General features: G+C 43.7%; 1 protein-coding gene across 6 annotated transcripts in view; it reads right to left on the bottom strand.

Annotated features, from left to right (window-relative positions):
• ADAMTS9 (ADAM metallopeptidase with thrombospondin type 1 motif 9) overlaps positions 1–16,826 on the bottom strand; it is an 83,534-nt gene that overhangs the window by 17,519 nt on the left and 49,189 nt on the right. For 5 of the 6 annotated variants that reach the window (XR_003527191.1, XM_027640407.1, XM_027640406.1 and 2 more), the window contains 2 exons: positions 5,716–5,883; positions 1,447–1,620 (listed from right to left, as the gene is read on the bottom strand). Coding sequence is in view for 5 of the 6 variants with exons in the window: in XM_027640407.1 (XP_027496208.1) it covers positions 1,447–1,620; positions 5,716–5,883 (342 nt within the window). In the remaining variant the exon portion in view is untranslated. The remainder of the gene's footprint in view (positions 1–1,446; positions 1,621–5,715; positions 5,884–16,826) is intronic. The other variant, XM_027640408.1, reaches the window with a different exon arrangement.

Consider the following 16,826-nt stretch of genomic DNA (forward strand, 5'->3'; position numbering starts at 1 on the left):
GCTCTGAGCAGGAAGCTCGTGGCTCCTCTCCATCTTTTGTTACCAGAGCAGGAGGCCCTGCTTTCCTTCACACCGTGGCCTCTTTACACTGTCTCGACAGCAAAGGGACCTGGACCAATTTTATCCCTCTTCAAGACCTCTCTGGGCCATGCAGGAGCACTGTAAAAGCCCCCTGACTGCCAAGGAACGCTGGGTCCCCGTTTGATTAATATTTTTCCTGCTCCCTGAAGTTGTGCACTGCAGGATTCCAGGTGGCCAGGATCAGGCTCTGATCATCTGCCTCCAAAGTCAGTGAGACCTTTGCTGTTCCAAGGGTGAAGGGTCGAGCCCAGGCTGCTCTGCCACTGGAGCCAGCAACAGTTTTGCAGGGAGGCTCATGCACCCGAGTGAGGGTGTCTTCTGCCCCCTCCACCCCCTGCATCCTGGAGGGCCCATGATGGGCAATCCCTTTCTCCCTGTGTGATGAGGACACCCTCTCCATAGTAGTGGTGGCCTCTCCTGTGTGACACAGGAGTCAGCTCCCCAGAGCTGCCTTTCCCATTTCCAAGGCTGGCAGACTGCACCACAGGGAAGAGCCTGGGACAGTGGGATAGGGATGGAAGAGAACTGGGGCAGGACTCTCACCCAGGTTTGGCTAAAAATGGAACAAAAGCAGAATGCAAAGAATAATTTTGGTACCCAGTCTGAACTCTCTCAGCCAAAACCTGTTGTGCACTTGAAGGCTGAGACGGCACCTTCTCGGCAGCGCATGGGAGGGCTCCTCCTGCTCAGAGTCCCCTCATTCTCCTACCACCCCTCAGCCTCGGGCCCCCCCATTGCCCACAATGCAGGAGAGTTGTAGTCACTCCCTGAACCACTGGAGCAGCAGCTTTATCCCCTGATCCAGCCTAAAGGGTTGTTTTTGCTGGGGACTGATCCTAGTCACTCAGAAAAGCACCGTGTCCTTTGGGAGACCCCATCTCAGCACTGCTCATGGCTTGACAAAAGAGCATGGACTGGGAGCTCAGTGAAAGGAGAGGGACATCAAAAGAAGATGGGGTGATGGTGCAGGAAAATTGGAATTACCACTGTTCCCTGATTCCTTCAAACCCACAAGCACAAAACTCAAGCTGCAGCAGCACGGCAGGGCTCTGCCTCCGGGAACAGACCCAAATCCGCCCTACCCAAAACCTGCTCAATATTTGCATAGGTCCCAGCCAAACACAGGGCAGCACGAAGCAATAAATTAACCCTACTGAGGTATTTCTCCTCTCCCCCTTCCAGCCAGCACGCATGAGCATTCCCTCTGCTCTTTTTTTGTTTTGGCAAGCCCTGCTTGCACCCCCCAACACCCCGACCCTCCAGCAGCAATCCCTGGCCTCCTCCACCCTGTCTCCAGCATCATCCCACGCTTGAGAGCACAAGTGCTGTGACCCCGGGGATGGGTGAAGGGGGGTCCCCGCTTACCGGCTGCCATTCGCCGGCTGCCCAGCGGTGCGTGGGGCACTCGGGGAGGTGACAGTCCCGCTGTGGAGGGGGACGGCTGGCCGGGTCACACTCGGCATCCTCGGCTGCCTTCGGGGTGCCGCTGTGGCAGTGCACGGCGCGGCGCTGGACACCCCGGCCACAGGACACGGAGCACTGGAGGAAAGGACAGAAGGTGAGTGTCGGTGCCCATCACACCCCTCACGGTAAGTTCGTGGGGTTCACCCTCTGCTCTGGGCTCGACAGCAGCGATGCTCTGTGAAACTTCCAGGTGAGGCTTTACATTGCACAAAGGGGAAATTATTGCAGACAGGCTGAAATCCCTGCTCCGCTGAAGCCAGCGGGAATTTTTTGCCGCTGGTTTCACTGGGGTCAGGATTTCCCCAGCCAGGATTTTTATTGCAAAATCCTCTGGAGACAGCGGCACTGCCAAACCATCACGACATGCCAGAGGCAGCTCAGGCACTCACTCAAAAAAGTAATAGTTCAAAATACATCAAATGCCACAAACAGAGTGGACTTTAATGGAAAGCAAACTTGGATTGTATAGAAGAAAGTCTGTAGCAGTAGAGGGGGAAAGGTGTGATACAGCTGGGATTTCTTTCAGCAAGCATCTAAACACGCACATGCACACAAGGCAGGGAATAATGTTAGTTTGTGAAAATAAATGTCTTTTTGAAATTAACTGCATTTCATATTTCCTCCATTACGCTGTGGAGTTTTTCTCAACTCCCAACTTCCAGGCACAGCAAGAAATTCCTGAATTACCCTGATTCTCAGACATTCTCAAATTATTACCTATACTACAATGCTTTTAACAGCTTATTTTTTCTTTCACGCAACATTTCTTAGTGTTGTGACTGCTCACTAAAATGTTTAGCAGTACTTAATATCCCTCTGATATAGATTCTTTCTGGCTAGAGCAGTATACTGTGTAGATTTGAAATAAAGAGAATTTGCATTTATAGAAGAAAGCATGTAAAAATCAAAGGTACGCATTTAGAACACAGCTGAATTAAAAGCTAATATAAGCAACCTTATTAATATATCAGGAACTAAGAAAACAAGTTCACAGCCTGTTATTGCAATACCAATAAAACCAAGCCTTCTTAAGGCAGGTGCCTAATGGGGAAGCAATTCCCTCTTTTGCAGAGTGTTCCTCCATAATGCTGTTTGCTTTACTATCCTAATGCCCCATAAAGCCAAGAGGACCAAAGAAAAGCTGACTCTGAATATTCCTCTTGCTTCTGATATTTCTGAGAGGGTGGGAGTATCCTTGTGTAGCTTTTTGAAGGCAGCAGTGACAGGGATTTCTGTCACTGGTGATGCAAACGCTTCCCATATGCTGCGCTGGGATTAACAGTGCTGTTTGTCCTATGCATTCCATAGGGGACACTAAACTGAATAATGGCCACAAACTTGGAGAAATGTATACACCAGGATGCCTACCACGCTCTAAAATGCCTTTTGGTTTGCATTTATCATCAAGCTAAAAAGCACATGCCCGGGTATGATAGTATAGAGGAGCATAGGTGACACTGTGGCTCTTTTACTGTGGCCTGTGCTGTGTGTGACACCTGGGTTTGGAGAGAGGGAGGGTGGGCCCTGTGCTGTGGTAGAATCATTACCTGATGTTCTGTCTGTGTTTTTAAACAAGGCTGGATTTCAGCCTGTAACTGAAATAGGTAAATACCAGAGAGCAGAATAAATATTGGTATTTTTGCTAAGTGAAAGGTAAATGGCCATAATTGATATCACTTAGGAGAAGCAAACACATTAAATCTGACATTTCAGTGCAGACACAGGCACATTTAAAACTTGGAGAAAAAGCCTTTTTCCTTCCCTTCTGATTATTACAGGTATATTAAAAATGCTTTGCTGCAGGGAGGTGAGTTCATAACAATCTAGAAAAGAATTTACCACCCTCTGAATATAAAACATCCAAAGAGAAAAAAATCTGCGAGCGGAGCATCAGCATAGCCAGTGTCCGACTGGGATTAATTTTTAACCCTTCCTGTATTTTTTAATCCTGATTTTCTGAATAATTCCTTTTCCCAAAAAGAAAAGAAAAAAAGACCCTAAAGGTATAATGCAACAGGCCCTGTGCATATATGGCAACACAAAGATGTATTTTTATGGGAAAACCTTGGCTTAATTCTCACACAGACTTTTGCTGACTTACCGAGGAGAAAAGGCAGCCAGCTCACAGCAGCTCAGCTTTGGGATTATCTTTCTGAGGCAATTAGACCTTCAGGAAGCTTTATATTTTTTGATAGTATCTAAGTGCAAACTGATCATGGCTCCTATTTGCAAGTGGCACTGGTGACAGGGAAGGTGACACAGAGTTTCTTTGCCCATTTATGCCCTGATTTCCTGGATATTCAGAGCACCAAACCCCGGTCGATTTCATGGTCTTAATGAGAAATTCAGCACCTAAATCCAGCGTGGGTCTAAGGCATTAAATCTTTGGCAAAGCCCTGCAATAGCCAGGGACCCACAGCCAGTGCTCCAAATCTCTGACAGACCCAACTCTTCATCTGTCACAGACAAAGAAACGCTGCCAGCACCAGTGAGGCTCAGAGATCCGTGTCACAGCATTTCATGTGGCTTTAAAAAGCCCAGTTTGATATTGTAGAATAAGTATTTCTATCCCTTCATTTTTTCCCCAAGCAAGATCCTGGCTGGCTGAGCACATCCAGCATCAGGGACTGGCCAAGGAGCTACTCCTGGAAATGCCTATTCTTAGCCTTATCATTACCATACAAATATTCCTTAATTGCCCAGTCATGAGAGATTACCTCAGGCCATAAATCACCTTCTCCTATTAACTTGAGTTTCTTTCTCCACTTGCATAAAATTAACTACCATCATGCAGTGGAATGCTGGGAATTTTAGAACACTTTTATCAATTAATATTAGTGTATTTTAATGCAATCGACAAATCATCACGTTATTATGTTTACAATTATTAGCTGTAAAAAACTGCTTTCAGGAGCATTCATTTTAAATAAGGTGCAAATCAGATACGACAAGACTACCTAATTTCCTTTCATTTCAGTCCAGCTCTTGTATAAAATTAAGGTTTCAGTCCTGCAGGTAATAACGGCAATAATATTGACTTAATTTCCAATATGGAAGCAGCACTGTGGATTTCACAGGCTGGATGCTCCCAGCCATTCCTCAGGTAAAGAGCCCAAACCTCAGTAACTGAACCTCCATACTGAATGAACACTTAGCACTTTATGCATTTAACAACAAATAATTCTTATCCTATGAATTCAAAGGTAAGCATGAGAAAAAAAAATAGGAGTCTGAAAACAATAAAGATCTTCAATGGGTTTATTGTCTTTTTTAGTAGTGTACATTAAACAACAGCACGGCTGTCCCAGTCCTAACATTTGCATGTGTGTCTGTAGCAACATTAATGATTTGTCTTCCAGGGAACTTGCATATAGCAAGAACTGGTGTTTTCTGCCTTAATTTGGAAGATAGAGTGCAAGGGAACATGATGTTTTACAAGTTAACAGTTCATTTAGTCTGGGATTTTCAATAATTCTGCTGATTAGCACACTAATGAGGTAGAGGGAAAAGCAAGGTTCAGAGATAAAAATGTGATGCAGCAGATTCAAGGTGATGACAAAGACATTATTTTCAGGAAAACAAGGACTCAAGGTATGCTTTCAGCAAGCAAGATGCTTAATAACTCTAAGCACTTTCTCATTTCCAGCAGACTCTGCTCTATACATCACTGTCTGACTTTTTAATGAGGAAAATCAAGTGATGAGTTTGTTAAGAAACAAAGGGAGTGAAAAGCAGTTTTAATGAACAGCTCTGATTATTCTTTAAGCTTCCTCAGGAAGCTGATAATAAATGAGTTTCAGATTTCTCAAAACTAAGGAAGATTTTTCTTGAGATGTGATATTTACATAATGATATTAAAAACATGAATAAATAGTAGATTCTCTTTCATATTATATACTAATGATGTTTCTAGCAGAAACTTATAATATACAATAAAGAATTTACTTTCAGGTAGACACCAAAAGCAAGTTTCCATGTTTTCAGCTGGTACAAATCAGTGCTACTCCACTGCTGTCCATGAAGCTACACTATTTTATGCCAGGATCTGGCCTAAAACTTTTATCCTTTAATATAATTCAAGAGGACAGAAGTGATCAGAAGACCAAGTTCTAACTGATTTGAGGGAGGAAGAACATCAAAGGGTGCAAAAGGGTAAACAGTGTGTCTCACCTGTCCCCAATCTCCTGCTTTCCACTTCGGACATCTGCCCCCTCTGCATTTCTTTTGCACGTTGGGCTTAGCAAGGTGTTTGCAATACTCTTCTTCTACATGTCTCCCTTCCTTTGACCAACAGTACACACTGCGGTGCTTTTGGCCCCTTCCACAGGAGACAGAACACTGTAAATATAAAGTAACAACAGATCAGCTTTCACACAGGGCTGTCTACACAGTCATACAGGGGCCATGGTTATACAGGGCACTTTCTTTCAACTGGACCAAAAAGCACTTTCCCAGGTCCCAGGCAGCCTACACAAAAGCTTGAGGTGGGTACAGAAGGGCAGCATTTAACCACTGGAAATGCTACCAATTACATTTAATATTCCATGGTATTCTTGGTCAGAGCCCCCAAAAATGCCAATATCAAAACAAGAGAAAGCAGCTGACATTCAGCAGGGCTAACAGGCTGGATTCCTGGCATTGCTCCAGTGGTTTCAAAGGAGCAGAGTCATCTTACAGGGATCAAGGCAGGAGCCCTCAGTATCTACTTAGAAGAACTTGAAAGGAACCATTTCCATTTACCTTGGTACAAAGGGATGTCAAATGTTGGTAAATCAGGAGGCTAAAGTGTGATACTGCACCTTCACAGAGGGAAATAACTGCACAAAAGACAAGGCAGAAGAGAAAAGGGCAGCCTTTCCATGTCCTTGGTACTAAAGCTTGTGTTTGTTTTACCATTGTAGACTGACTTTTTTTTTACTTTTCACTAAATAGACCGAAACCAGGACATGCTCATCCTTAAGATTTATGCATCTTGAAAACAACTCAGAAGGTGGCAAGAAGGCAGAGCCTGGAGAATCAAAGCAAAAAGCAAACCAGCAGGTATGTTAGCTGTAAGCTTTGTAGTGAAGCAACTAATTTCAACCTCCCTCTGCAGGTTCACTGAACTTTTTCAAATGTGACCACTTCTGGCATGCAAACCCCAAGCAACTTCACTTTGATTTCAGATTAGTCTCCTCCAAAAGATTTAGGAATCAAAGGGGTCTGGAATCACGACAAGAATTTAATATGACAGTTTCGTGTAGAACAAGCCTCTTACTCAGCATGATGCACCCAGAGACTCAACTTCAATTTCTTCATTACATGCTATGTCATAAGCATACTGGTTTAATCCTCAAGTGCAAACACACTGTTTTAACCATCTCTCCATAGAAAATGTTCTGTTTTCTTTTCAAAATGGAGAAAACACACAGAAATGAGGCTTCTACCTTCATTTTGAAGCCACTCCATCAGCATATTTCCCAAGAAATATATTACAGCTCAAGCTCTTCCCAGCCTATGAATACATTTGAAACCTAAAAAATTTATATATGTAGCAGCTCTGGAAGATCCACTAGAATAGAAATTGGCATATACAATGACACCTGTGAATATTTTATATTACAGCCCTACTTACAACTCATTCAGCCCACAAAGAACCAGCGAGAGCAGTAACTTGCTCCTAAATGGAAAAGGTCAGACCAGCGTGGAGAGAAATGGATATAACTCCTAAAATCAGACATTGCTGCTTAAAAGCTTGTACAAATGATGCCCTGAAAAAGGTTGTTTTCCTGCTGCCAAAGCATTATAGATTAAGGAAAGATGGCTGAGGTCCCTTGTGATCAGTAGGGTTTAAGAACCATTAACGGTGCTCCTCTGAGAGGCAAGGATGGCTGACTCTGAGTTCTCCTGAGCTCGGATCCAATTTCAGGGTAGGCCAAAAAATCCAACGAGCAACATTCAATCTTGCACTGAGAAATAGAGGAAATGCTGTCCCTTGTAATAAAATAAAACTTCCATGAGTTACCCACATCCATAAACTTCCTTTTTTTCTTTAGTATCAACAGAAAAAAAGATCAAGCTAATTTTATCTTATTTTTATAAGCCTTTAAATTTCATCTTAAGTTCATATTTTCATTCTCTTCCCAGGCAATGAATGTCAGTAAGAAGGAAATGTCAAATCTTACCAAACCCAGTTGTAAACTTCTAATACTTTCATCCATTTACTGTCTTTGGTCTAAACACCAACACTGACACTTAGGAAAAAATTCAAGTGCTCCTCTGTAAGTGCTCTCCTTGCAGGTTGATGCCACTTTACTGTGACAACCCATGCTAAAGAGTAAATTTACAGCCTTCATCAGGATTCTGTCTTGCCCCACATCCTGACCTGGTACAGCCCAGAGCATTCCTTAGGTTAAAGAATACATTGGATCCATTACTTATCCTAAAGGAAGACTAACCACATTGTGCAACAATGCAAGCACATCTCTGGGGATCTGAAGCTGGTTGATAAATATTTGATATCACAAATAATGTGGTGCTAGTCATTTCCAAAATTATTATTCCCCATTTACAAAATGTTCAGCTGTGGCGTGGAGCCTGATTCTGACATTTATCTTGTGATCCCATGATCAAACAACAAGTCTGCATGAACACCTTGGTGCACTCAGAGGTTGAGGCATAATTTGCCTAATTTTGTTAATACTTAAATGTAATTCCCAAGATGCTGGAATTAATCATTTCTATGTCTGCCTTTAATATAAATCAAAGTTAGGCAGCTGTGCATTTTCAGATCTAAACCACCCATTTGCTTTCATGCACATTTGAGTTATGATCTCATTTGCACTGACAGAAAAGAAAGGTTGGATAATCTAATGTAACAAGTATCAGAGACTAAAAATTCCTTTGCAAAGAGTCTACTTCATGCCATCTAATTCATCTCAGGTATTTTCAGCTTTTATCTGGCACGTAGATATGAAGCATATGTGAGCCACATGCAAAGAATAATTTAATAGTGGGTTTCATCTCAGTGCCATGTGAGTCAGAGAAGTGCTACACCTAGCTACCACCATCAGTCTCATCTATTTGAGACCCTGGAGGAACTTTTCATTTCATTATCAGGACTCTTCATCGCTGCAAATGCTGCTGCTGCTTAAGGTACCCATCAATAGCAGTGCCACAGTGAGGTAAGCTTGGATCATGCTTTCCTTGAAACATTTGACTAGAACAGACAAAACCACTCCTCTCATATTTCTCTCTTTTTTTCTTGATTCCTTTCCCTCACCCCCTATAGAAAATGCTTCCAAGTGCCGGGGACAGACAGGTGGAATACCAGCCTCATCCAAGGCTCTTTGCAGTCAACAGAAAAACTTCTACTGGTTTTAAGCACCTCTGATGCAGCTCTGAAGGTGTAGCCAGGTACTCTATTGATTTTTTTTTTTACTAAGCAGCTTCCTAGAGTCAAGGATCACGTGCACTTGGGTATACCCATGCTCACCCACCTTTTCCTACACTCGTGTGGGAAAACGTTGCTCTGAAAGGCTGTTTGCAGCCTGTGATTGAGGCACAACAGCAAATAGCACCCATGGGAGAACCTGGGAGGGCAGCCAGGTGTGGAGGAGGGTGTGAAAACAACACATTGTGGTGTTTCTATTAAAAATCCACCAAAATGTTTGTGGCATGTAAAATAACAGGGAAATACTATTTCAAAAAATCAACTATAGCCATCACACTAAAACTCTACCAGACCTTCCTCTGGTTATCTTTATTATCTCCTAAACCCACCACAGTCACACCTGGTACTTTCTGCAGAGAACAAAAACAAAAGGACTTCCCTAAGAGCATTAGGATCAAAGCACTCAGCACAGATTTGAGGGGTTTCTATTTATTGCACGGTTAGTGTTGTTAACATGCCAAGAACTAGAGATTGGCATGCTGCTGAGTTTTTCAAATAAGTATACTGCCTAGTTTAAATAAATGAAAGAAAATAGTTTAAATAAATATGACAAAAATATTTCCATATCAACTGTTTCCATAAAGGTCAGAACACGATGCTAAATGTCTCCTGCAATGCCTTGCTCTGCTCCAGCACACAGAAAAGCTTGTGTTTTTGTTTCCACAAAAAATTTGTTTTCTGTTTCAGAGTTCAGGAATGACGACGCTTATTCTGTTTTACCAAGTACGTGCAAATTGCTTTAAAACGACCCTTGATGCATTTCCTACTCTGATCGTTTGGAAGATGAGGGTACATCTTGTTCATTAAGACCTCTCTAAAATAGAAAGGCTGCTATTTGATTCGCTGGGCTTGTAGCAGGAAAAAAACCCAGAGTATGTCGCCCAAAAGCTCTTAAAAATTTGTACAGAATTTCAGGCTGGTTGGGGCCAGTTTCTGAGCCTCTTGCCAGAGACCATGACCTGCTCTTCTGCACTGGGAGCTCATGCTGTGGCCATGCTGCTGCCAGGCTGAGGGCTGGGAACGAGGTCAGTCCAGCACCAAAAGGACTCCACAGCCCTGGGCACAAATGAGCAAACCTTGGTGAGAAGAAAGAGGCAGCACAGAGCAACCAAGAAGAAATGGAATTACTCTGCTTCTTGTAAGCTGTGCATTCAAGGGAAGATCAACACAGGGCAGAAAGGCATATCCCCAGCAAGAACCTGGGAACACTCTCCCCCAGAAGTAAAAAGTTTCAGAAAATGCTGTCAGACCACTTTTCAGGTCCACCTTGCATCAGCCGACGATTTGGGAGGTTTTTGACATAATGAATGCAAGCTGTGGTGATCACCAAATGAATTCCCAAAGATAGGTATGCTCTGATAGCTCACCAACAGCAGGGCTGGGGGCTGGGAAGAATTAAGACCAAAAATGGCTTTATCAGATTCTGCCAGGAGCAACTTTTTGGAGGAAATTAAAATCAACCCTTGTAGATTTAGATTTCCCCACATTAACTATTATATGGAAAGTAAGCACTCATAAGTAAGCCATGGTTCATCCTTTCCAACAGTCTGAGACAAAACATGTGCTGGATGAGATAAAGCAGAAAAGCAACAGCACCCTACGATGCTTTATACCCCCTTTCCATGAGGGAGTGCTCTTGGATGTCAGCAAACTTCACCAACTATGAGCAGAGCCCAACTATGCACCCTCATAGTTACCTTTCAGCATCATATTAGTCTATGTCAGCTCTTACTACAACTTACACTGCTCCTGTCAGATGCTGAAACCACTGCCCTGCGACTTCTGAAGTCTCTTGAGCACAAAGGACATCAGCAGACACACCACCAAGGAAAGCCTGAACCTTTCCTCACCAGCTGAACCTTTACTAGAAGTCTTAATATGCCTGAAGCTATCTAGCAACAGAGGTATTGTGGCACCCAAACCAAATTAGCTTCACGACAGCAACGAATTTTAGCAGGTAACTCCCTTGGCTTCAGTGAGAGAAGCAACAAGCTGAAAGCAAGGGTGCAGCACTTGATACTTAGGAAATATTTATTGCTACTTTGAAGCCCTGTTCCTTCCACTGCTCTGTTTTAGCGTTGTCTCACGCCTGGCTGCATCAGCACAGTGAGAACTCCATGTCTATGGGGTAGCAAGATGTGTGCAGGGCAGGAGTCACCCAACTTGGCTTTCCTTTCCTGACAAACTACAGAGCCACACCTCAACACACCCAAGAGCATATGGTCATGGTGATTTTAGCTGGTACATGGCCAGAAAATACATGTGATTTTTGTATATTTAAAAGGGCAGGGGGAAGCTCTACATTCAAAGGAGGGCAAATGGACCAGAGACCTGAGCAAAACACACTAAAGCACTGCATCATAGTTTGAAGGAGGCTTTGGGAATGTTTAATCCATGCTGACTCCCCAGAGAAATGGGACAATTAAAAAAAAAAAACCAAAACATGAACACTAGGGATTTTAGAAGGTGTAGTCAGAGTATGTTTGTAAGCATTGTCCAGAACCCCTGTGGAAGTGTCTGGAGGAGCTGCATTACAGCCCTTGGTGTGCACAAGAGCAGGATTTGCCCCATTGTCCCCGAGGATCACTCCTTGCCCTGGGCATGGGCAAGTGAGAACATCCATGCTGGCCTGCCCTGTCCCTCCAGTGCACTCAGGGTCTCCATCCTCCACAGCTCTGTTCCTGGCTCTGAGCAGAGCTTCTCAAGTGATTATTTGCAAAAGGGAGAAATAACACAGTCCACTAAATCTTCACCTTCCCACTGCCAAACTCAGCTGCAGGGACCAGTGAGTGACCTTGGATGATGTCTCTTAACACGTTAAAAAAAAAAAAAAACAGGAAAAAAAGGGAAAATTTCTCAAAGAAAAGGGTCCAACTTGATGTGTTGCTGCAGCAGAGGGAAGAGGCTGGTGTGTCTGGAGCCCATTCCTCCAGCACAGATTGCCCAGCAGAAAGGATGCTCTTGGTCTCTTTAACTTCTGCAAGATTTAAAGCCCTGAGCGCCGAAGTCAATACCATAATTTCCCCGGGGTTGGAAACCTCACAAGATATATGGGGAAAAAAGAGGTAACTACAGCAGGAGAAGCCATGCATCCTCCTCTCCTGCAGCATCCACCTAGTAAGCAGCACCTTCTCCCCCCGCCCTTTCCCCTGCCCTGTTGCTACACCATGTACAAAGACTTCACCATGTATAGAAATCAGCAGGGCTGTGAGCACACAGAGCTGCCCTAAAAGCTGCATCCCTGTCCTGCTCCACACTATTTACCTTAGACAACAAAAAAAGCAAAAGCTCCCTTACAGCCACTGCAGGTCTCTCCAGGGGGGGAGATGTTACATGGCATTTCCTCAAATTAGGAGATGTGTGAGCTACCCAAGGACACCAGTATAATGGGATGTGGAAGGCACTGATGAAGCCTATTTTCCATGCTGTGGCACTTCTAGGACAGTACCAATTGAAGCAGCAAGGCGCCTCGGCTAACTGACACTTCATATTTCTAGTGAACAGTTGTATTATAATGCCATTTAGATGTTCCATTCAAGAATAGAATTTCTCCATGTTGGATGGAGTGAAACACAAAGTAAAGAGCTCTCCAAGGATCGTTAGCTCTATTTCACAGGTGTGCATCACACCGGGGGCTGTAGGAGCATTGGGCTGCTGCTTACTTTCCAGTTTTATAAAGAAAAATCTTGGCTTAATGCAGTAGGGATACTGTCAGCCTGCACATGGTCTTGGGCATCAGACAGATTTTCATCCATGCTGCTGGCTCACTCACCTCCCCTGTGAGCTAGTAAAATTAAAACATGAATAGAAAATTAAGTGCCTTCAGAACAGGACTGACTAAAACATTTTCCCTTAATAACTGCACAAATCAGTCACAAGGAAAGTTAGAAACATAGTAAATCTCTTTGTGCTTGGTGTCCCTCATCATTACACATCCTTGTTTCTAAATCCCTAGCATCTGAGCAACAGCAATTATTACAGTGAGGGGTATACAGCATGACTCTGAAAAATGAGCAACACCGCACACAGATTTCTCAATGCCCAGCTCAGGGATCTGCCTGAAGATGCTCAACTTCACAGCTCATCCTTGAAAGTGTGTTACTGTTCCAAAGTGTCCCCTGCAGCCTAACACACACTGTGATTCCTGCACTCAGAGACAGTGCTTTGGGAGACAAATGTTCCCAGCAATTGCCATTTTAAGTATTGCTTTATTTCTCCTGGGTGTGAGCATGTGTGGAGGTGCAGGTATAGGAGGTCTGCAGGCCTTATGGAGCCAGAGCCACAGATGGGCCACCCATGACATAGAGACTGAAACCAGGCATTGCTGAACAGCAGCTCCACCATTTTGAGTTCAAGCCAGCCATGCACAGCCTAGAAAATGACCATTTAGCTGAGAAAACATGTAAGAGGAGGCGTAAAAAGGCACAGAGGCACACCAAGTGCAGCCAGACAACCACTGCACTTCTTTGGGAGGAGAGAAGCATTTTACAGTGTTAGGACAGAAGCACGGTTTGGACAGAAGTATGGTAAGAAACATCAGTGAATACTAATGGAGTTACCTGCTCTGAGTGGGAAGGTGCACTGAGGAACTTAGGCAAAAGATGCACCATCTGGGGGCAGAGGAGGAGAAGATTTTGAAGAAAATAACCTTCCTGAGTCTAATCACTGGCCCAGCACGTCTGTCCTGGCAGTAGCAACAGGAGAGGCTAACAAAGGAGAGCAGATGAGATTCTCTGCAGCTCATTTCCCAGCATTTAGTCAGTGGATTAGGGAGGTTAGAGAGGACACTGCTGCCCAGTCTTTTTACTTCTCCATCAGACTAAAAGACCCTCGATTTAATCACCAGGTCAGATGATGAGGGGTGCAAGGGCCAATAGGGGCTTTCAAGGGAGGAGTTTGGATTGCAAAGCAAATTGGAGCTTTAAGTTGCAGGAAATCAGTCCTTGGAAGGGTGGATCCAGAAAAATCACTACAGGGCTGGCTCAGTGTTAAGCACACAGTGTCCCAGGGTGGTCCCTCACCTGCAGGTTAGCAGACAGAATTCCATGGTTGTTTTCCTGCTCATGGAGCATCAACACTCGCAAACAGGAAACTGAGAACTGATAGAAAAAGTACACCTATATAGTTCTCCTTTTTTAAGGAGAAAGAGAAGTATCAATGAAAGATGGTGATGGCAGACAAAAAGTAAAAATGGAAAGGAAAATAAAAATGGGAGATTTTAGGGCAGCAAGAAAGGAATAAAGGGATGTTCCCCTACCAGGCAGCCGGGTACCACTGGCTTCACCCACCTGTGATTGGCTTGGAGCCATCAGCTGTGGGTCTGAGCCTTAACAGGAACAGCGGGCACTGAGCTGAGGAAAGAGATGCATTAGCCTCAGAGGAGCAACAGGCAAACACTTCACACAAAAACCCCAACTGCATTTACCCTCTGGGACAAACTCTGAGAAGGGCACAAGGCAGCAAATTGGTGAATTCCCAGTTATGGCCCAGGGATGAGCAGTTTTGGAGGTTGGCTGAAGCTGGGCACTGGTGGTGGGATGCTCTGGATGAGTGTCACACTGCAGGGAGTACAGGAAAGGGTCTGGTTTGCTTTTATAAACAAAAACAGAGAGGGCTGCGCTGTCAAAGGCCTATTTTTGACTAGGGAACCAAAGCAGACAACTTCTTGCCTTTCATCAGCACAGTGAACAGGCAGTCCCTGGAGTCAGTCGGTCTGCGAGATCCTAGAGGGAGGCAGCCAGGAACCCAAGAGGGACAACAGCCTTGGTGGGCCAGCCTAAGCACACAGTAAACAGCTCTGAGACAGAGACAGCTTCAGACAGATGTCTGGGGATATCTATGGGCTACCAAACTCTCATTTTGGTCAGGATCAGCTTTATTAAATCTGTTTCTACTTGCTTTCTGAAGGCATGCAAGTCACCCACTGTATTCCTCTGTCTGGATTATGGGTGCTGGGGCTATATGTGCAGCCATCCTCTGCTGCAGCAACATTTGTCCTTCCCTCACAGGCTCCCAGGGTAGGACTGTTTTTATTAGTTTTCTGATAATACCTGGCACTACAGAGAAATACAGACTTGCTGCTGCAATCTTGGAGCCCAAACCTTCATCGTATGAATGAAGGACAGAAAAAGCAATATGAATCACTGAGTGACTGGAGAGTTTAGTGTGCCTATCACTTCATTTTCAAGGATGGCTTTGTTATTGCAAAACATGTGTAAAGAATCACACAGTAGCTTAGTAGTGCTGCTGTCAGAGCAAATTCATTTTCTGCAGAAGAGAGGAAGACAACAGCAGAGTTATATACACTTGCAACCAAATCTGTCCCTGGTTTTCACTTCTGTCTTAGCAAGAGCTGACATCCTGCCTGCTAAGAACATTATCAGAATAATGACACGGAGAATATTGCTGTTAAACAGCCTATTTTCAGCCAGCTGCATGGGGAAGGCATTTTGTAAACAACATGTTGGGGCTTTGACAGAATTAAATACAAATAACCTGAAGTTTCCACTGACACCAATGTTAAGATTAAAATTCCTGAGTGCCAGCTGCCTGAAACAGATGTTGGCCAGGCAGTTCTCCCACTTCCCACCCAGCTCAGAGACCCTTTGCTGCTACCACATCTTTGAGTGCAGCCAAAGAGCCCTGCAAAGCCATCAATGCCACCAGCTTCCTGCCAAGGGGATACAGCAATGCTGTCCTAGCCCAAACCTGAATTCACATCCACAACAGAGTTTGGAGCTTAGCCAGCTAATATTCTAATTATTTTACACTAGGCTTCCAATTCTTCATTAGAGCAAAAGCCCCTCAAAGACTATGATACCAGCACCTCTGCCTATGGGAGAAGCTGGGAAGGACACACTGCTGTTCTGCAGGCAGTCAGAGCTACACAACCATCACATCAGCAGTTCAAACTTTAGATACCCAAGAGTGACAACTACTTGAAAAATCAGACTACTTTTAAAATTATAATACTTTTTAGGAAAAAAAACAATCTAAAACCCCACCCACCTGTTTTACACAGTTCAAAGTCAAATGATCACTGTCCCAGCACGGTGAAGCCCAAATGAGTCACCCAACTGAACCAGGGTGCTGTGAGATATAATTGTTTTACCTTTTCTGTGCCCATTTCCTAACTCAGAAAGAATGAGAAACCCACACCAAGTTAATTCAGCATTATTCATAAATTGTATCAGGATACAGTTGGATATTAAGGTAAACTTAGAATTTCAGAGATTACTGTAAGGAACAAATCTGCTCCAAGAGAAGTGTTTTAAGTGAGGCTATGGGTATATTTTACATATGTGATATATATATATATATATACGAGTATATATGTTAAAAACCAGACTTGGGTTTTAAGTGAAGTGATGGGCAATTCTCTCTGTGAACATCTCCCTCATTCTGGAGGACATGGTAAGACTTCCTCTCGATATTCAAGAGCGTGTATGGAGATGTGCGTTCATACCATAAGGCATTCAGAGGAGAAAAAACACTCTCTATTCTGGTGACAATCTGTGCATGTTTTCTAAAGCATGGTTTTAATAAAAAGGTCAGTTCTATCACATGGTGTACAATTCTGTAGTGTGTAAATACATGTTCTTAAATAAGCAAGGAAATAAAAGTGTCACCTCCTCTTAGTCCTCTTTGAACATACATTATAATGACATGACATCTCACCAGTCTCCTTTTACAAAATTATCATTTAAACACACAATCTGTTTATCTATTTAATTATCTCTTCCAAACCTGGATTTAACCAGCCAGATAAAAATTACTTGTTTACTGTATAAAATCCCAGTGGAATTCTGCCCAAGGACTGTGGGTTGGACTCTTCAGACTCTCTCTGCTT

This window comes from Corapipo altera, unplaced genomic scaffold (assembly GCF_003945725.1).
Source record: "Corapipo altera isolate COAL_440 unplaced genomic scaffold, ASM394572v1 55, whole genome shotgun sequence".
Lineage (NCBI taxonomy): Eukaryota > Metazoa > Chordata > Aves > Passeriformes > Pipridae > Corapipo > Corapipo altera.